This window comes from Aulostomus chinensis, chromosome 21, assembly GCF_037954235.1.
Source record: "Aulostomus chinensis isolate RoL2024-O1b breed Wild chromosome 21, RoL_Achi_v1.0, whole genome shotgun sequence".
Lineage (NCBI taxonomy): Eukaryota > Metazoa > Chordata > Actinopteri > Syngnathiformes > Aulostomidae > Aulostomus > Aulostomus chinensis.
Window position 1 is genome coordinate 18125920 of NC_141340.1, and position 22575 is coordinate 18148494.

Genomic DNA, 22575 nt, shown 5'->3' on the forward strand with positions numbered 1-22575 from the left:
CCGCTTTACAATAAGAGGCACAAAGAACATGAGTGAATGGTTAATTATGACTGAGTAATAGAAGTTAAATACAAGCAAGTAACTAATGATTGTACGACACAGTAGTTAACACACTCACGCTTGATTAAGTATTAATTAAACCTTATTAACGCGCCCTTAGTGTTGTGTTACATAAAATGTATCAATGGTTATACCTTGAATGGACGAGCGGCATAGAAAATGGATGGACGGATGGACTTCTTGAATGAGTGATACAAAATCTGATCATTTTTAATCTGAACTGTAGGAATTAAGATATTATTTGGTGGTTCTTGATCAAATGAGGAAATTGTGGGACAATTATTTTGGCCTTTAAAAGACCAAATGTCAGGAAACAAAGCAGTAATCCGTCCTTGTCTTGCTTGCTGTTGTACTGTTGTATCGCGACAGAACATGAAGCTTACAGAGGGTGGTTCTAATTAAATGCCTGTTCAAGTTCTTTCTTTAATCGTCTTGTCAACTTTGTGTGAAACAAGAACTTTGCAAATTAGGACAAAAAAGTCCCGCTCGGTCTTGTTTGACGTCTAATTAATTGCTATCAATCTTCCCTTCATTAAGACAACCATGATTGTTCTTAAGTTCTTTCCCTTCCCCTGAGTTAAACTTTTGAATAAACAAAAGGAAAGAATGCGCGCGGTTTGAATAGTTCAGGTTATGGATGAACTGTCGAGTGTCTGACAAGACCCACTATATAAACGTTGAACGCGGGCTCTGCAGCAGACATCGATACTTTTAAATATTTAATTCATTGCTTCCAACAGTACATGCAACGGAACAAATCTTTACTAGATTGAATTGAAGATAAATAGCACGGAAATAGCAATGCGAAACGCCGATTGTGATGCCATCCTTTTATCAGGGCTGCGGTGTTGGGCGCTGCTCCATAGATGCCGTATTAGTTTACCAATGCGCCGGCACTTCTTAAGCTGCATGTTTTTGCACACATTACATGTGCAGTGACAAAGAAGACGCTCATACAATGTATGAATAGGTAACACGCCTATTAGTTTTTATTCAATCCTTTCTAAACTAAAAGTTTTACTCCATTTTAAAGTGTCACTAATGACAGGTCAGTGCAAGATGGGTAATATCTGAAAAGGGTTCGCCATAAAGTATTGCAGTAAATATATTCATTTGACTGACTGATACAATATTGTCCACACCTAAAAATATTTTGACATAACGTTCGTCATCTCGGCTGTCTTTTGTTTCATATAAAGTACGGATTTTCATGTTGAAGCGTCATATCACTTCTATTCTACTTAAGATGGAGCTAGTTCATCTACTTGGTCAACACTTTGGTCATCCTGGGAGGTCAGTGGGAGAGGAAAGACTAAATAATTAGGCTAAATAATCAGGCTATGATGCACAAATTTGTTCGTGTTTTTTTTTTTTTTTGAGTTCTCCGTCTCATCTTTGCTTTTTAGTGAGATCCTACATCGTCGGATCGTATATTGAAGTGAAAACGCGTTCGAAGTAGAGAGAGAAATCACAAATTTAGTGGAACTGATGATAATTTATTTTATAAAGAGCTCAGAAACCTAAAATTTCTCGCCTTTGAAAAAAAAAAACATTGCACTATTCTTTTTGTAAGTTATGAAATAGATCGTGATTGATAGGCTTTGAATAAATGTAGGTCGTTCAGTATCAAAATAATTTTGCCTTGAAAGAGTAGGCAGACGGGTCTCCCTACTTTCTTGTTAACACTGATGTCAGCTGACTATCTCCTTCTGAATAGAAGCCCATTTCTCTCACTACTGTGGAGGGGTTTATTTTGGACTTTGCTGAAATCAGGAGATGCCGGACCGAACCATTTATGATGATATCAGACACAAAGGTCAGAGAAAGTGCTGGTTTTTTATTTAACTTGGGATGTAAATATGAATATGAATTAGTTCATCCATCCATCCATTTTCTTCCGCTTATTCCTGTTAAGGATGGGGGGGGGGGGGGGGATGGAGCCTATCCCAGCAGCCTTCAGGTGAGAGGTGGGGTTCACCCTGGACAGGTCGCCAGTCCATCGCAGGGCCGACATAGAGACAGACAACCATTCACACTCACAGTCACACCTACGGTCAATTTAGAGTATCAATCAGCCTCGTCCTCTCTTGATGTCTTTGGACTGTGGGAGGAAGCTGGAGTACCAGAGAGAACCCACACAGGAACAGGGAGAACATGGAGACTCCACACAGAAAGATCCTGTGCTGGAGCCGGGACTGGAACCCGGAACCTTCTTGCTGTGAGGCGACAGTGCTGACCACTGCAGCACCGTGCCGCGCCGTCTGAATTAGTTCATATATGACTTATTGATGTGTAATACTTTTGGATTTGGAAAGACCTCTCTGATGGTGTTGAGAAGTAAATACCTTGCCTGTCATACCTTACAACAAGAGTACATCCAAAAAGCTGACTAAATTCTTAGTTAACCATAAGTAATGTTTTGTTGAGCATTATTTAACAGTTAACTAATGTATTTACTACTCATTCATGGATAGTGTTCATGTCGATTCTACAGTTTACATCAAGGATGGATGGAAAACTGGAGAAAGTTATGCTTACGCGTTACTAAAGAGATTCCCGTTCTGTTCCCCGCTTTACAATAAGAGGCACAAAGAACATGAGTGAATGGTTAATTATGCCTGAGTAATAGAAGTTAAATACAAGCAAGTAACAAATGATTGTGCGACACAGTAGTTAACACACTCACGCTTGATTAAGTATTAATTAAACCTTATTAACGCGCCCTTATTGTTGTGTTACATAGAATGTATCAATGGTTAAAACTCAAACAGTGTAACCAGGTAAAATCTATTTGCAAATCACAATAACAAAAACAAAATTGTATCAACACTTATGTTACAATCAACACAATAACATCGAGCTCCAATCAACAATCAGCAACAGTTACAGTTTTTAAACTTTTATTCACTTAAATTCTCAAGTGTTAAAGCAAGAACAAAACATTTATAATGTCCTTTGGTGGGGTTTTATTACACTTTATTAGTACTGTATGTAAACCGATATTCTTTGATGCCAGCACGTTGCCAATACAAAGGAAAATGAACTGCACAACTAAAAGTATGAACAAATAAAAATGTGTGAATGACAGAAATGGAAAAAAAAACAAAAACAAACATTGCTTCTGCATTTGGATGTCTTAAATAGATACATCAAAGGTTGCCTTTTTTCAGTCACAGTTCAGCAAAGATACAAAAGGACTACATGACTCTTTTTTTGATCGCTCTTTTGAGAAAAGAACTTGCAAATACACTGATGGTTTTCTATTCTCGTCTGCTCGGGTGGAAACAGTCCTCACACCTGATGATTGGTAGTGTGGTGGCTCTGTGATAGAAAAGAATCAGAGCTTTCTTGGAGCATCTTTTTTGGAAGAGAGGAAGAAGGCAGAAAGGAGGGGGGGGGGTTCTTATACATGTGCATCACTAACATCGGACAAAAAAAACCTTTCAACCAACAAAGGTTTACAGAGTAACGTTCACAAAAGCACAGGTCAGTGGCAGCATGTTGACGGGTTTTCAGGCTGGGAGAAGAGGGAGGGAGGGCATGATGAACAGGAAAGGGGATGAGCTAGATCTTGAAGGAAAGACAGAAAGCTAGAGGGGAATCGACGAGGGCAAGGTTTCTGTGTCACAAATTGGCAGTCCGGACAGATTTCCTTCTATCCACAATGCACTGACAGCAAAGAATGTTTTCTGTTCAAGTCTACCATTGTGTGCAAGAGGCCCGTCTTTGCCATTCAGCGAGGACAATTTCTTTGAGATTTCTTCTGTGTACATCCAGCCAACATTAACTCACAGAGGCATCCCAGGGGGATCGGTGGCCACTGTAGGCTTGTGCGAGAGCTGATTGGTTGCAGCTGTCGTTGCCGTGGCAATAAGGAAGGAAGTGAATGAGTCTATCATCTTCTGTTATCCCTTCTCAAACTAGAAGGAGCTCAAGTACCAGGTATGGCTTTGAGTGGGTGGGGCACTCATTGTTCTTTATTACTCTTAGTATGCAAACTTTCCATTACTCATTTTCTTAAATATTATCTGGCATTTTTAGAAGTATATGTTTTTTTTTCAATTCTATATATTCTTTGAAATTAAATGAAAAGTTTTTGCACTCGTTCGTCTGGCACATTCTCTTTATCGTCAGCGTGAGTGTCCATTGCAGCCAGCTGGCGAGGAAGCTCATACAGTCCAGAAAGCTCATGATTGTTCTCTTGAATGGTTGTTGATTATTTAGAAGGGAGGTGGGAAGGTAGGGTGGAAGCCGTGAGGAGTTTATCGCTCCCGCCAGGTCATGGGTCCCTTTAGAGCACAGCTGGCTGACCGGAAGCCTCTCTCAGCAGTACTGAGCCCAGCAGAAGCAGAAGCAGCAGCTCGGGAGAAGATGGAGGCAGCAGAGGAGCCTGGCCCGAATTGGCATCCCTGCAACCGCCTAGCTCCGACTCACAGCGGGACTTCTCGCACAGCAGGCCCGTATAGGATGAAGGACAGTTGCAGCGGACATTGTTGACACATACCCCACCATTCTGACAGCGCAAGAGTTCATTGTCACACACCCGGGCTGTGATGGAAGCAAGACAGGAGAGAGTGAGAACCAAACAGTCAAGAGATTTTTTTTGCGTGACACTTTATTTGAAGGGCACTGTGATGCATTATAATAGCGCTCCTCATCAAACACCAGAAAATTGCATTGATTTTTTTTGTATTATTTGATTTTCTCCTCGACCGCCCCATTGGGAGGGGATGACACCCGACTGATGTCTGAGATGAGGAAGGAAATTCCAAAGGCGGCGACAAAAACAGTTTTCCTTCAAATAAAGTGTTACCACGTTTAATTTCAGATTAGAACATTGAATTTTTCATTTTCATTTTCAGCGCACAACAAATCACATCTGCAGAAATTGTAGATTTTCATGATACTGATGTACGTAAAGGTCTGCAGTGCTCCTTGCAAATTTCAACAAACAAAATTCAAATAAATTGGGTTGATCGTGTTAGTTTAAGTGGTCAAGCCACAATGGTGACAGCGGTACCAAACCATATATCTTACATTCGACATTGACATTCACACATTTGTTATCCTCCTATGTGACATACCAAGCAACTGGTCATTTGGGGACCCGATTTATTATTTGATGATCCCAAAATTGATTTCAGGGTTCATGGAACCCAGAGCAGTTTCAAGCACAGACTGCATAGAATGAGTGAATGTTGCATCATGGTTTGGTTTCTGGACTCATGTTTTGGAGACGTTTGGCCATAGCCATCTTGTTTGTGTAACTGGGGTTACAATATGTAAAAACTGATGAGGAGCAGTGGTGACTCGTGTCCTTCAGCATACCCTACTCTACCCTCCATTTTAATATAAAAGGAACCGCAATCAAGAACAAACAAACAAACAAAAGCCCCATCATGCTGTACGGAAGACTTTAAACTTGAGTCCATAAATGTTTTTTTTGCTCTTCCCACCGTTTTTCCTCTTTGTACATTACCAATTCACCCCACCAAGCTGTCCTGGTCATTGCTCCACCCCACTGCCTCACTGGGTAGCAATCCAGATTACAACATGCTTCCTCCCGCACGGGGAGTTGTCAGACACCCTTTATCACCTGGTTGGGAGGAGTTCACCGGGACGACAGGCAACCAGGTCATATCCTCATTCAGCTCCAACAAAAACAGCTGACTGGTGGTTATTTTACAGCCATCGTATGGAATCTCTAAGTAAAAGAGGTTTTAGACGACTGATTACGTTTTGCAACCAGAAGACAACACGCATTGGCTTCATCTTTTATGTCAAGTGGGTTTGACCACTTATTTTATACAGTCTAAGGCTTCATATAATCTTTTGCATGAAAATTCAGATTGTGCATGAAGAAACTGCTTGTAAAATAATTTTAATGTCTTGAATAAGAAAGCTGATTGAAGCGCTCTCCCACTCACAATGTTGCAGCCCAGAAATCCACTGTTTCCTCAAAGCCTGCAAGGCTTTCCTCAAAACAGCAGTGACTTTAGACAAAGTAAACGTCAGGTGAAAATTGGTGTATATTTAGAGATAGGACACCGAGGCCACTCTATTCCCGGTGGAGGCAAGCTGTCAAGCAAGCTGGAGGCAAACAAAGCAGCACCGCACAAACTAATAAACCAACAGAGACAAATAAACAGTGATAAACACAGGGGCCACTTCTGCCCATTTCAGTCCTTTATGAGAGTGGAAAACAATGTGGTGAGCAATCTATGAAGTCTATGGGACATAAATATCACAATAAAAGATATCAGGCCCCTCACGTATTACTCAGCATCGGGTGCAGGCGGTTTCCCAGGAATAGTCAAATCAGGCGTTGATGGGAGGCATGTTGAGATACATGGACTCTAAAAATCCTATTTGTCGGTTTTGTTGAAGAAAACTGAGCTGCTTTGAGTTTGATTTCAGGCTTTAGCTGACCAATTTCCATGTATACACCTAAATCTAAATATTATACCTGAACTCAAGTTTTTTGGCCAGTTGACCTACTGTGTTAATTTTATGACCAATCAGCAGGACCCACCTCGAGCCCACAAGCCGCAGGGATAGGCTCCAGCCCCCCCCCCCCCCCGCGACCCTGAACAGGATAAGTGGAAGAAGATGGATGGATGGATGGATGGATGGATGGATGGATGGATGGATGGACCAATCAGCAGGGTCTTTCTGTGCGGAGTTTGCATGCTTTCCCCTCATCAGTGTGTGTTTTCTCCAGGTACTCTGGCTTCATCCCACACACCAAAAAAAAAACCCATGCTCATTACATTAACTGGAGACTCTTAATTGCCCGTGGGTGTGAGTTGTTATCTGTGTTATACCCCTTTCACACTGAAAAACATGTGTGAACGCGGATTTTTGTACCCACGTTTGCTCGGCATTAGGGTGCATTCAAGCTTCCAGCAGACGCAGGTCTGAACTCCCACTGTGAGGCTGCATGCCTGCGTTTTTCTCTCTTGTACGTCATTGCGCTGACAACGTCATCATTACACGTAACAGTGCGCCGTGTCTCATAATGCAGATGATGTTCCCATAAATCACAGCATCCCGTACGGTTCCAGAAATCTGCCACCGGATCTCCTCTTCACTGCCGATGGCGAGCAGCTCAGGGACTTCACGATCTTGCCAGTGCTGCCATGATCGATAAAAAAGATGTGAAGATCGTGATGCAAGTTGTTAGAAACACGATGGCGCTTGCTCAGTTCACGTTAGGGTTCCCTGGTTGGTGGGAGTTCCCAAGCAGAGATTAATTCACCTAAGATCATCCACATGTAAAGAAAAAAGGAGTGAACTAGAGTCTGGGGACATCAACAGGAAGACTGATCTTATGGCAGAGGCCAAAACATTATTGAGAGATGAGTGAGCAGCTCTCGGAGCCCAGCCGAATCCATTTTGTTTTTTCCGAAGCTTCCACAATGACAGCCTGACAGGCGGCACAGTGACAAAATCAGGATATGACAGGAAGGACACATGAAACCTGAGACAACGCAGGTTACCTTTTTCACACTGCAGGCGAGCCGAGCAGAGCCGAGCTGACCCGCTAAACACCCGGGTCGCTTGGCGAATCGGTTGGGTTGAAATGCAGAGTCGACCCTTTCAGAGTGCCCAAACACCCGCGTTCATCACGTTTTTGGTGCAGTGTGAACGGGGCTTTAGAGGATTTCCAGTCAGGTTTCAGGGTTCATCATAGCACAGAAACAGCACTAGTCAAAGGTACCAATGACCTCCTACTAGCATCAGATGAGGGACAGGTCTCTGTGCTGGTCTTATGAGATCTCAGTGCAGCTTTTGATACCATTGACCACCATATCCTTCTACAGAGACTGGAACCTGTCATTGGCATTAAAGGAACTGCACTAAACTGGTTTAGGTCATTTACTAGGTTGATCTCAGTTTGTACGTATAAATATTGATCCCTCAGAGACCACTACAGTCAGTTATGGCGTTCCACAAGAGTCTGTGCTTGGACCAGTACTGTTCACCCTATACCTGCTTCCTCTTAGTCACATTATAAGGAAACACTCGATTCATTTTCCCTGTTAGGCAGACGATACGCAGCTGTACATAGGAATGCATCCACATGAAACAAAACATGGATGACCCATAATTTCCTTTTATGAAACTCTGACAAAACTGTAGTTATAGTGCTGGGCCCAAAACACCTTAGAGACACCCTATCTAATGAGACAGGTACCCTGGATGGCATCACCCTGGCCCCCAGCACCACCGTATGAACCTAGGAGTTCTGTTTGATCAGGATCTGTCCTTTAACTCCCACATTAAGCAAAACTCTAGGATGGAGTTCTTTCATGTAGGTAACATCACTAAGATCAAACACATCCTGACTGAAAAAGATGCAGAAAAACCTGTCCATGCTTTTGTCACTTCCAGGCTGGATTACTGCAATTCCCTCCTATCAGGCTGCACCAGTAGGTCCCTAAAGACTCTCCAGTTGGTCCAGAACACTGCTGCCCACATGTTGACTAGAACTGGTAGAAGAGACCATGTCTCTACTGTACTGGCTTCTCTACATGGCTCCCTGTCAAATTCAGAGTAGAATTCAAAATTCTTCTTCTAACATACAAAGTCCTCAACAATCAGGCTCCTTCATACCTGACAGAGCTCATAGTCTCCTATTACCCAGCTAGAACCCTTCACTCCCAGGATGCAGGGTTACTGGTGGTTCCTAGAGTTTCTAAAAGTCGAATGGGAGCCAGAGCCTTCAACCATCAGGCTCCCCTCCTGTGGAACCGTCTCCCAGTTTCAGTCCAGGATGCAGACCCCCTCTCTACATTTAAGAGCAGACTTAAGACCTTCCTTTTTGATAAAGCCTTCAGTTAGTTCTGGCTTAGGCTGGCCCTTAGATATGCTGCTATAAACTCAGACTGCCGGGGATCTCCCATGATGCACTGGGCTTCTCTCTCTTCTTCTTTGTCCTCTCTGTCCACCTGTACTCATTCTTGTTACTAACTCATCTTGTTCTCCATAGCTTTTGTGCTTCCCCACTTCCCATATTCCTGACTGATGCTGCTGCTGGAGGGGTCTACAGACCCAAAGAGGCTCAACCTGCCACCCTTAGTATCAGTATTAGTATTTTCAATACTCTAATGTGTGAGTTTGCTGAAAGCAAACAGATACTGACCACAATAAAAGAGTACGATCACGCTAGGCAGTGAATCAAACAGCATACAAAGAAAACATTGATACAGTAAATACATGGAAAAAAAATTCTGTCCACATGTTGCAATGTATTCAATGAAGCAGAAACTATATACTCTACTATACTACAATATACAATGTGCTGCTTCTTTTTGCATCTTTCTCTTTCTTCAACAGGCACATTATCAAGATCCCATCTGTCACCATATTTGTTGTCAAAACTCTGAATTGCCCCTTCGTCAATGCATTGTTTGACATCCACACCAACAGAGAGATGTTACTGAGTGCAACAACAGTGAAATTGTTTGAAATGGACCTATTCATTGTTGTACATAGTGACACAACTCAATAATAAGAGTCCACTGAGTTGAAGGGAGGAGCGGCAACAGAAACCCTGGCTCAAGCATGGGATCTTTCTGTGTGAGTCCCCATGTTCTCCCTGTTCCTGTTTGGGTTCTCTCTGGTACTCCAGCTTCCTCCCACAGTCCAAAGACATCAAGAGGGACGATGCTGATTGATACTCTAAATTGACCGTAGGTGTGAGTGTGAATGGTTGTTTGTCTCTATGTGTTGGTCCTGTGATGGACTGGTGACCTGTCCAGGGTGAATCCCACCTCTCACCCGAAAGCTGCTGGAATAGGCTCCACCCCCCTGTGACCCTTGATGGGATAAGCGGTAGAAAATGGATGGATGGATGGATGGAAATTACTTTCCCAAACACAATATGTCATCCAGTGTCTCAACTAAAGGATACGATCAATTCTGGCGACCTCTGTGTGTGTCACTCTGAGGCAACCAATAGCAATTAGGGGAAGCTAACTTCTAACAGCTAATTTGACCTCCCAGAATGTTCTCTTCTGGTTGCATTCAGGTTTAATTTAGAACTGACTCACTCCCCCAGAAAGTGGACTGTGTCAAAATGTGGCCATATGTGAAACAAGCCAAATTTCTTATTTCTCTTTCGAACTAGAAAGAGAGATCATTTGAACATTTTCAAAGGAACACATCATTGTGACACATACATGTGTGTTGTTGGCAAGTATGGAGTGATGTTAGCCTCAGAGTAGGATTGGATTGCAAGCTGCAACAACTGAAATTAATTCTGCATGATGTTTAGGAAGTGGGTTCAGGTGATTTCTTGAGGGAAACAGTACAAACAATGGCCGATCCTTGCAAAAAAGTGGAGTCCTGTAAAAGTCATGCATTACTACAGCCTTTAGTGAAGCTTACATTGATCATTGATGGAATTAATGCAATAACTAGGCATATACAAAACAAAGTGAAGATCATTGAACATTCTGTTGAAAGCAAGAAATCTCTTGGGTTCGAGTGAATTATGCTGCGAGCTGTACACCTTTATCCCCTGTCAGTCTCATTTCAACCATTAGTCTACATGCAAACACAGCCAGCACAGGCAGTAAATGACAAGATTTGTTGCATTTGCTTTTGATAGGAGTGATAATATTTAGAGGGGACAGATGAACTAGGTGTGCCTGTGTGGGACTATAATGTGTTTGATGAGAGATTTGAGTTTTAATTGCGTTCTTTAGTCAGCCTGCAGAGACAGAGAGAGAGAGAGAGAGAGAGAGAGAGAGAGAGAGGGAGGGAGAGAGAGACTCATCCGTGACAAACTAAGAAAGCTACGGAAGGTCAAGGATGAAAAGTTTTCAAACTAGTTCAATAAGGGAATAATTCAGCAGGAGCACACAAATTGTTCCAGTTACTCCACATTTCAAACTATGGGTGAAAAACATTTAAAAGAAGAAGAAAATCACCCACAAACAGCAAACATACCCTACATTTTTTGGTTATTTTGTAGCACCTGTGGAAAACTGTCTCTTATTGCATGATAAACAATAAAAATTCACAGCAGAGGCAAGAATACATTTTTTTTCCTAACATACTTTCAATAGACCAGAATGCAATGTGGTTCAGATAGGCATGTCATAGACCTAGCCAAATCACACCTGAACCACCCAATAAAAAAATAATAATAATAATAAAAAAAATCACTAAGGTTTTTGGAAAACTCGTTCTACACATGTGCAGTACAGAAAACATGCATTATTTGCTGTTTGCTAGAGGGCACTCTGGGAAATGTGCCTTAAAATAAATAAAGTCAACACAAATAAATGAAGATTGATGAGAGTTGGTATAACCAATATAGAAACTTACACAACAACTATAACAACAACAATAATAATAATAATGATATTAAAGAGATAACCTCCCTAATTGTATTCATTCATTCACTGTGGCAGTATACTAGTACTACAATTTATACTACTTTTACGAATACAAATAGTTAATTCATAAGAAAACATATAAAATTTCCTTGCGATAGAAGTCCATCCATCCATCGTCATCTTATTCCTACACATTAAGGGTCGCGGGGGGGGGGGTGGGGGGGCTGGAGCCTATCCCAGCGTCAACGGGCGAGAGGCAGGGTTCACCCTGGACAGGTCGCCAGTCCATCGCAGGGCCAACATAGAGAGACAAACAACCATTCACACTCACAGTCACACCTACGGTCAATTTAGAGTATCAATCAGCCTCGTCCCCTCTTGATGTCTTTGGACTGTGGGAGGAAGCTGGAGTACCAGAGAGAACCCACACAGGAACAGGGAGAACATGGAGACTCCACACAGAAAGATCCCGTGCCCGAGCCGGGACTCGAACCCAGAACCTTCTTGCTGTGAGGCCACAGTGCGAACCACTGCACCACCGTGCAGCCTGCGATAGAAGTAGCGTCCCCAATTATATTCTTTTGTTTTTAAGCATTGCTGCAAATTTAATGCCTCTGAGGTTTCATAAATTTTGACTTCAGACTCTTCTGGGCTTGCTTGACAAATCTGATGATTTTTTTCAAAATCAAACCATTTGACAGAAAAAAGTTTTTCTTCACAATATTTGACCTCTTGTCCCAAGGGTTTTGCCCCTTTTACAACAGACCGAGGGCTCCTATCAACACTGCATTTTTTAAGAGTTGCACAGAGCTGTTATTTTGCCCTGATCTACTCAAGTGGGAGCCTGGGAAGCCGGACCTACATCAAGATGTTGGTCTGGAGACACGCCATTGGCAGGGCTCAATCAGAGGGGCTGGACAAACGGTGATCTTTCAAACTCCCTCTGCACAAAATAGGATAGCGCTGCAACCAATCAGAGCGATGAAGAAGGTGATGTAGTCAGAGTGACGGAACAGTGTTGTGGAAAAGTTGGGAGAAATTCCTATGCTATGGAGCCCAATGACCATTTTTGCGAAAAAAAAATATGAGAATTGTGGGTGTGCTTGCACATTCAACAAGCATCTTCGAAAAACTGAAGACGCCCCTGAGCATTGCCGAGAGATAACTGCATGTGGCGTGGCGGTAGTGAAAACATCGGCTAAGTCGAACAGAATTTGTCAGCGGAGACTTCAACGTGACTTGCCGGTGCAGCGGCGCGACAATTATCCCAAGTGGGTTTCCACTGATGAGTCCCATGCGCTTAGCCACAGCGGAGCTAACTGATGAATCAAACTTTCCCCGTGTCCAGTTGGCAAAACTCTGAAAACATCCTTGAATGACTTAAGCGCCGTTTTCTGCTCTTCTTTCAAGGAAAAGTTTAAATTTAAATCGGCCACAATTAAGACCAATGCAGATTCGAAGGACTGCTGTTCGCCAGCAGCAGCCATCTTTATTATTCACAGGAACTTCCGAACTACAACTGCAAAACTGTCGCAAACCGTCAGGATGTTGAGCCCGCCTACCAACAAGCCCTCACGATGAGGTTGGCCCGACCTGAGTTCAGGTTTTGCTGCTTGGAGCCTGAGCCCTGTGCCGCTAGACTGACCCTGGCTGCAAGTTAAATTTGCTACCACTAGGGGCAGTCCAGATTTCTTGGTTCTCAAGTGGATCGCCGGAGTTCAGAATCAACACATTGCAGGTGACAGTTCAGCTTTTATGTATCACTTTGTTATATTTTGCTGACGTCATGGTAAGAGTTGAAAAAAATGTGTTGCAAACTTGTAGTGATATCACCTTTGGCTGTTTTAGATGTTAAATTTAAAATAATTAGAATTAAATGTATTTATTTGTCCAAAAAAAAAGGATGAAAATTGATTTCTCAAAATGATTTATCTTTCCTTTGAGAGGATGAGAAATTATTATTTTGTTATTATCATTATTATTAATCAAGTTACAAACACACCATGACAACATTTCAGAGGTTATTTGTGATTAACTTTTGTAATTTACATAATGAAATAAAGCCTCCACAAAGCTTGGTTTCAAGAGGCCTTGCTCTTTTATTTAAAACTAATCAAATTTATAATCATAGATTCATCGCTGATTGATCAATTATGGAGTATCTTCACTTGGAGGTACTTACATGGATCACATTCACCTTATTATTTGGGTGACTTCAACTTTCTCAGTGGATTTACTCTGATGTACAGTATTTAGAATGTATTATTGGTACTGCAGCTAGTATAAATACACACAAACTTATTTCGGAGTTGTCATACTGTTCATTCATTCTGCGAGCAGATTTCAGAGGGATCCACATCATTTATGCTATAACCTCTCTTTTAAAAAACAAAACAATCACACAGGAAATGTTTGTTTTGGTTGCAGCTCATTTTCCCGCTGTAGAAGCTATCTCTTACTGTTGCTCTTGCGTTGTATTAAAAGCCACATTCTCAACTGTTAATACTTAATGACAAAAAGCTAAAGCCCTGATTATCCTGCTCTTGAAGTTTATACTGCGCAACAGCTGGGTTGTGTTTGACTGAAACCGGCCTCAGCTGGAAATGAAGGCCTCAAAATCATGTAGCGTTACGATGCTCAGGCAACTTCAGCAGGATGGCCTCGTCAGCTGCGATAGGTCTATGCCGTGCTAAGAGGGGGTGGGCAAATAGATGCTACTAACTTGTGAAAGCGGTGCATAGCTGCAGAAATGTAATTACAGTTGCAAACGGTGCTATGATCATGTACCGTGATTCTTCATCTTCCACTTAGCGGGAATTATCAGCTGTCAAGGAGGTTGTTGGTTTTCATATGAGATTTGTCAAGCAGCAGCATCAGTCAGTCGTTTCAAGGCCGCCTGTAGCCAACCTCACTTGAAAATGTTTCATGGAACATGCCAACTTTTTGGGAAAGTCACCTCAAGTTCATCATTTAGCTGTGAATCCAGTGTCGCTTTCGTGTTCCATTCAACATATTCCCAATATACGTGTGCTGTTTGACTCTGTACATCAAAACACTCCAGACTGATGCGCTCCAACTGCTATTTCAACTGGAATTCGATCATTTAACAGGTGAATAAGAGCAGATGTTACCAACCTGCTAAGCGACACTCGTGAATGATGTTTGTTCTGCTGGTTTACACTCCGTAACTTGTTAAAGAGTTAGGGGGTCCAGATGTCATGCACATGCATTTGCCATTATTTTAAACTGCCCTGAAAATCTCCGTGATATAAAAAAAAAAAAGAAGAACTGAAGCCACCTGCCAAAAGCACAGAGTATAAACTCTCAGACGTGTTTCAGCTAAACTTCATCATCGCTTGACATTAAATTAATACGAAGCTTAAAAAAAGAAAAGGGGTTAAGATGACGTTGTCCTCCCAGACAGTACCAATCCAACCTAACACCTAAGAAGCAACAACATCAACATTCACTTGAGAGGTCACAGCATTTGATTGTGAGGGTGGGATTGGATGACTTGACAAACCAATGCATGCTTTCATACTGGAGAATTAACGACACATTCTGAAAGCAGTATCGAACAGAGAACCTGTGGAACAACATTCATAGTGAAATATTCACACTTTAAAAAAAAAAAAAATCTTTTTCATAAAAAGAAAATGTAACTGAAGTGTTTTTGGTTTTTTTTTGTGTCACTGATATTTGATATCCCAGTAAATGAATGATGACACATTCAGGCTCACATAGACCCTTAACTATTTTGTTGCTCTTCTTCAACACATTTTCTATTCTTTGAGTTGTTTGGGATTCAGCACTTCTATACTAAAGGTGAGAAATATTGGCATATGATAAAAATCTATGTTGGATAAAAGCTTAAAAAAATAACTTTTATGTGTGTAGAAAATAGAGCAAAATGGCTGCGTCGCGTCGACGTCTGAAAGCCGTTTATCACTGTAGGTTTGTCAATGAAGATCAAATTAAAAGACACATTGAAAAGTTAGTGACATTTCATGAAAGGGGGCCACAAAAGGCATACGCTGCAAAATGACCGGGGGGAATGTAAGCAAAAATAAATGAGCTTGGACTCAAAATGGTGTGCTTTTGCCTTTAAAAATACGGATGTTGGATGACATTGTCCTGTTGTGGACTGGCGAGGGGGGTGGATACTCAAACAGAATGCAGGCAGCCTGTCAAGCAGTCAATATTGACTCAGCTTTTGTGTTGTTGGTGCGCGACACGGCCGGATAATTGAGTTAGTACGCGGCATGCGTCCTGACATTTCATCACGTACATTACAGAGCATCATTAATGTAGCAGGTTCATTTAGGGAATCGAATGGCATATCACGGTTAGTTCATGTTGTGGGTTTGATCTTTTTTTTTTTTTCTCAAAGCAGTCCTGTGTAGCACATTCTTCCAGCCAAGCTGAGGAAAGAAATACAGAGAGAAAGAGAGAGAGAGTGTCTGTGTGTGTGTGTGTGTGAGAGAGAGAGATTTTTGAGGGAGAGAACAGGCCTGGGAGGGTTGCGGTTCTACTTACATTTGCAGCCATCGTTCCACAAATAGCCGGGTAGGCACTCCTGACACTTAGGCCCTGTAGTGCCCTCCTTACATATACAAAATCCTGTGCCATTACAGCGATCACTGACTGAGCCAAAGGGATTACAATTACACTCTGGAAAAATAGAACACACACATACACACACAAGCTGGAGACAAGGTGGTGCTTTGACTTCACAGCACACTTGTAGGATTTTGACAGCGTGGACCACAGTCCCCAAGCTCAGTTATTGCTCGACCTAGGCACTAATTACTTTCTACAGTTTAAAAAAAAAAAACATCAACCTTGGATTGATTTCATGACTCATACAGAAAAAAAATGCTACCATTTCAACAGAGATAGAATGACAAAAGAATGAAGTTGAGTCTAGATGCATGAACACTTTTCTTCAAGACATTGCATTTGTAGGAATTATCAAATGTCTTTTACTGTACAGGTAAAGCGTGCAATGAGCAAATATGCAAAGCATTAACATTAGCTTTGACTTGAGATGGACAAAGTGGGCTAGTATGCACATGCTGTTCTAAAACCTGATTCATTCATACAGTCAAAGAGAAGAAAAGATGGAAAGAGAAGAGAGGACAGTTATAAGCAGATAAGAGATGGAAAATGGCAGAGACAAAGAATGATGAAAGCACATTGAAATGGGCATTGTTGTGGTATGCTCTTTAATTCCTTCTCATTTCCAAAGGTATATAAAAAAGAATATCTTAATTCTATCCTTCTTTAAGACAGCAAAAATTATCAACTTCTTCAACACCACTAGAAGAAAAAGATCAGTAGCCACAAATATCATATTCAGAAAGGAACATGCCAACTTTTTTTTTTTTTTTTTTTCCGGAAATATGCTCATTGTCCATCATTTTTAGTTCCAGGCAGGCAGATGAATATCCCTCTCTCTGCTGCTTGGAACTGTTTTCTTGATTGGGCACAGTGACAGCTGTCTGTAGGGGGGTGGAGCTCCATAACGCACACATAAAAGGAGAGAAGGGTATCTATCTTCTTGTCTGGCTCTAAATGTGATTGACAAGTATATTCCCCTAAATATTGGAGTGTTCCTTTAAAATCTTAAAAAAGAAAAAAAAACAACAACCCTACCCTCTAAGAAAAAAACAACCTGTCAAGTCTCTAGTGCCCTCGACTCAACTGACCTTCCAGCTTTCCACTGCGACTAGACCACCTTGCAGTCAAAGTGAGACCAATTTTGACAGTCCCAGATGCATCTTCTGCAGCTGTACTGGCTGCACGTGGCTGCACCCGTATCCCATCCAGGGGTCAGGCAGGAAGAAAGAGGTGACAGCGAGTGACAAACGGGGGGGGGCGTCACTAAGAGAGAGGCGGGATGACGGCAAGTTCGGCACGAGGTAACGCCCTGGTGACACTTAAAACCTTGTGACGGGTTTCAGCTGCTGCTCCTGAGGCCATTTCATGTATTTGACATATGCACTTGTGTGGCACCTCTGACAGGCAGTGTGACTTCACCGTGATATTTCTCTCAAATCTGTTGTTGCTTGTCGGATTCTCCCTCAGGACGCACAAATGCACCTGGCACTGAGCACATTGAAAGAATCCAGTAGGGACCCAAACTGTTGCCGTAGGTACTAGCATGTGTGAAATGCATTTGTTTTTTTTTTCTACACATAAGGTAAACAGATGATGTATACATAGAGGCCTGTATAAAGGTCAGGGACAGAATCAAATAAAAACCAGATGAAAATGGCTTTAATTTAGACATCACCAACAAAGCAACAATTTCTTCAAAGGCAGTCATTTAAATACCAGCTAGTAGTTTTAAAGAGCTCTGACCATGAATGATTTAGTGTTTAAAAAAAAGCATGAGGCTGCAAGCAAAATCCTAAAGTTGTGTGCAGATCTTTTTTTTTATATTAAAAGGTGGCATAGGCTTATTTGCTTTATTGCCAAGAAATAAATGAGAGAATTGATAGAACTAAACGAAGTGATACGATTTTTTTTTTTTTAATGTATTAAGCCAAGTGCAGGGCAAACACTTCAATGACACGTCTTCATGCTGTATGATTGCTCACAAAAAAATGATCGGAATGAAAACTGGATTTGTGTCATTGGACTGAGATCAGGTAAATGGCCAATCAGAGCAAGAGCAAGGTAGACGGACACGGAATTAGTTCCATATTGGTGAACCACAAAACAAACAGATGAAATGATTAAAAAAACCAAACAATGTTGTCATAAAAATATCCACATCATGTCGTAAATATCATGTTGTCAATTCTGGAAAGGGAAAAAAAAAGCTTCGTATTGACTGCCATATTGTTACAATTCAGTGTTCTAGTCACAGTGGAAGAAGGAAATCAGGTGATGCCAGGATATTGAAAGAATGTTAGGAGGGAGTGAAGAGTCAGCGACAGGTCAATAAAACACTCGTGCTGGAGGCCATGATCAGTCCCACTGTCAGCTCTTCCTGTTCTCAAACTTGGGTCAAGTCGGACATTTTATGTTGAAGTTAAAACCAAGTCTGCAGACAATGAACTCTCTCTTACACACAGGAAACAGAATTCAATGCCCTCCATCATCAAACCCATTTGTTTGTCTGTGTTGCATCGTGTGAAAGCGCTGAGCTACGCTCTGGCAAGATATGCAGCAAGGAAGACTTAGCTTAACTTAGCTTGGGACAGGCGTGAAGACCATTGGCTCAGGCCGATGCTAACTTCTTGTTAAAGCAAGCCGGTTTCCTCTTATCTGAGCTGTAACCTATGATAACTGGCTGAATGATATAGTGCAATAATAATAATAATAATAATAATAATAATAATAATAAACATTTCCCAAAATGTCAAAATGTTGTCGTTTTTTAATACGATGAGGCAATTTAAGAATATCCTAAAAGAAAACAAAATTGTCAAGGGGAAGTAGAAAACTGGATTCTGACCCTGAAACTTCAGTTTACATATTCCAGGCGATTCTATTGTTTTGTGGAGATTCTCATTTAAATATCTATGAAAGATTTAAAATATTTGTCTGGTCTCTTAAAGCAGGCAAACAGCAAGAAACTAACTGTAACACAGCGCATGAGCACATCAGTCGGCAGATTCATACTGTACCTGGAAGAATGACTCAAAGCGCTTCGGTGTTCTGTTTGTGTGTGTCTGACTAAAGCTAAATGAAAAGTGCTTTCCAGAAGACACTCTTGGTCAGAAGAAGCAAAAGAGGACGTGGAGACAACAGAAGGACAGACTCAAGGGAACATGGGAGATGATGGATGACGCTTTCTCTTGTGACAGGACAGGAGGTGAAGAGAGGAAAGAGTATGTTGGAAAGCAGGGTGGCAGTGAAGGGGCTAGGGGACTAACCTATGCACACATTTTCATCGTCCAGTTCTGCCGAGGCATTGCGGTAGAAGCCCAGCTTGCATAGCTGGCAGTGCTGGCCCCTAGTGTTGTGCTTACAGCTCACACAAATGACGGTGTTTAGAAGCTCGATGTAGCTGCATCGGTTGGAGTGGCCGAAGCATTCGCAGTCTTGCAAAGAGGGAGAACGTGTGAGGAGGGGGCAGAGCAAGAGAGAAAAAGAAAGGAGAGGGAGAGAGAGAGAGAGAGAGAGACGCGGTGGGGAGTGTTGTTGCTGCGAGTGCTGCGGCGGTGGGTTAAGCAAGAGTTTGAGCCAGGCATGCAAGGTTAACGATGGTCAGACCGCACTGGGGAGAGGGAGATGCCGGGAAAATGATGAGAGGGAGGGTACTTCATGATTAGTCTGGCATGGGCACAACCAGAGTCAGAAAAGACATCACATAAAAAAGCACGGCGTTAGTACGAGTTGAAGAGGTCACATCACTTCAAGCACACCACAACACAAGGCGAAGAAGGCTCAGTGATGATGGCACAGAGATACGGTCGCATCAGGAACACCGCACAGCTAAATGGATGATATGGATCTTTCAACCCAGGGGAATGGCTTGGCGGACTTTAGATATTGTTGTCGAACTGATCTCCAGAATGTCATGCTTGTTCTGGTTTGAAGTAACAGGAAAGAGGATGAGATGAAACTTTCAATGGAACTTCATATTACATCCCTCTGTAATGAAATGCATGATCATTTCTTAATTTTGGAAATCCTAAGGTCATCCAATGCTAATAGCGAGTCTTTAAAGACTTGCACAGTTACAAAATTAAAATCCAAGAGAATATAGTGTCTTCACTAAAATCTTCGTAATCAATAAGGCAAGTAAGCGCGTGGTACACAGCTGGGTCAGTGTGTGTCATTGCCTGCTATGCAGTGTTATGCTGTGCTAAATTAGATATCCAGAATTGAAGGCGGGCTCCAAAACCTCATGCCGCAGTCCTCCATGTGCACTGGCAGCCCTGCCCCTGAGGCGTGCATGATAGCAGGGTTTACAGCCTCAGCTCCGCTCTCTCCAAGTAAGGATCAGTCTGCCGCACTGAGTGACCACTGACACCATGTGTCACCGTGGAGACAGATGTGACCCTTAAGCCCCACCAGCACCCGCTTGGGCAGAGCGCTCAGAGTGGGGTGGGGTGGGAATAGGGCTTTCGTCCAAGGGATTGTGGTTATTAAAGGTCTGTATTGAGGTCAGGTCTCTGTGTCCACTCACTAACAACCCGACATGGCTTGGAAATGAGGGAGCAGCAGTTCAGCCCACTCCACCTTTCACGTAAAGCAGAGAATCTTGCCCCGGTATAAGCTGGCATCACCTACATTAGATGGCTCACTCTCGCAGATATACTCTCAGAAGACAAATAATCTCTTCTTTCCAGAAATGGGCTAGGGTCATAAATCATGCACACATGGGTGTGAAAAAAAAAGTCTGGAGTCTCAGAAACACTTTCTCTAATAATAGTAGTCGTCTCACCCATCTTATTTGCACTGAGAAAAATATGATTTCAAGAGACTTTTGTAGTGTTTAGAGACGTGTCCCCATAGTGAAAACCATCATCCTAGCACTGAGTCAGAGATACGGATGTCGCTGCTCTGACGTTAAGTTAGCACTGCAGGGTTCAGGCTCTGTTACCACACTGCACCTATGGTGTCTGTAACTCCGTATAATACACTAGAGGTCCGCTCATTTCCCGTGGGAACCTCCATGACTTCCGATGTGTTTACAAAGCTCCTCCTCTTAATTTTCAGTACAGTATTTACCTTGAGCACTTTGAAAAGATAGATCTTTTGATATAAAGTGTGCTTAAAAAAAATAGCAACCCCCCCCCCAGAAAAAAAGCAATACAAGAAATGAGTAAGTTGGCAGAGTGCTGCTATCTCTGCGATGGTCCCATTCCAAGAACAGATAAAATAAAACCCATTCCAGGCTATTCAGGGGCGTTCTGTTCTCCTTGCAGGAAGATACTCCATATTATATGAAATTACAGACACCAGAAATATGTATGTGTTAATGAGGTATTAAACTTAAACAAAAACATCAATTTATACAATAATAAGGCTTAGGGTTCGTCTGGGGGTGGGGGAGTGGCAACGTACGTATTCCAGAGCTCCTACCTCGCTTGCTGTTTGCAACGTGGACAGAGGGGGCAGTGGACATTGCAACTTGAGGAGCTACTAGACAAATTAAAAGAAAACAAAATGTGACATTATAAATAAACAGAAAACATGTGATGTCACACAATCAAGAATATTGACCACTGTGCTTAACAGTAAATGTAACAGCAAAAGAAAGAAACATATGCAATAAGGATGAGTGATGGCGTTGTGAAATAAGGAGTGACGTTGCCAAGTGAAGTTGGCTGCATGTAGCAGCATCTGTTACAAATGCCTCAGATGCCGAACAATTCAAATATCATGGTGTTTTTTTACTGCTTCCTTTCATTAACAAGTGTTTTCTATAAATCAGAGGCCTGTGTGCATGTTTCGCCCAGACAGCAACTACCCCCAAACTCTCCACCTCTGTGGACACCAGCCAGGAATCTCCCTCTTATAAAATTAAGCATGGATGTGTGGGTAAGGGAAGTAGCTAGCAGCGTACACATCCATCCCTCAATTCCTTTCTAGTCAAAGAACAAACAGAGGGGAAAAACAGCAGCTTCTGCCATCGTACTGGGTGACATAAACCACCGACATACACAGAGTGTGCTTGGTTGCTGTCATGGAAACACAGAACTGTTGTTGCTGAGGTAGCTGCACATCACATCTGCATGATGGATTAGCTGAGATGAGCCTAACATCAATCTGCATAAAACCACAGTGAAACCTCTGATGGTTTTCTTCCTGATCCGCTAATACGGGACTTTAGAATCCCTGGAATCTTGAATAAAAGTAGAGTGTGTATAAATGTACATTGCACACACACACACTGAGTGTTTGAGAGGATAATGCACAGTACTTAAAAACAAATGTCCAAGAAAACACAAATCTCCCCCGAGGAGCCAAAAACCTTTATCATGAACAAGAGACAAACAGTCTGAAGATGTGTTTTTGGTTTGTCAGACAAATTCTATGACTTGGAAGATGCTACTAACAAGAGCTCTTCGCTACCAATGAGGGATTTGTCCTACACACACACCCTTATGTAAAATAATCTGTGAAAAGATATAATTGTTTCATAATCTGAGATGCCTACCTTCTTTTCGGTTAGCGACACCTAGCGATGAGACATTCGGCCGAA

General features: G+C 42.1%; 1 protein-coding gene across 7 annotated transcripts in view; it reads right to left on the minus strand.

Moving 5' to 3' along the window:
• Positions 1-2745: 2745 nt before the first annotated feature.
• The window catches only part of ntng1a (netrin g1a), a 122525-nt gene continuing 102695 nt past the window's right edge, over positions 2746-22575 (minus strand). For 2 of the 7 annotated variants that reach the window (XM_086190861.1, XM_086190860.1), the window contains exons 6-8: positions 19295-19462; positions 15945-16079; positions 2746-4608 (exon numbers count right to left, since the gene is read on the minus strand). In XM_086190861.1, coding sequence (XP_086046987.1) covers positions 4352-4608; positions 15945-16079; positions 19295-19462 — 560 coding nt within the window. In that variant the 3' untranslated portion in view covers positions 2746-4351. Of the gene's footprint in view, positions 4609-15944; positions 16080-19294; positions 19463-21452; positions 21513-22530 lie in introns of all 7 variants that reach the window. The other 5 variants (XM_086190865.1, XM_086190863.1, XM_086190862.1 and 2 more) reach the window with 5 other exon arrangements.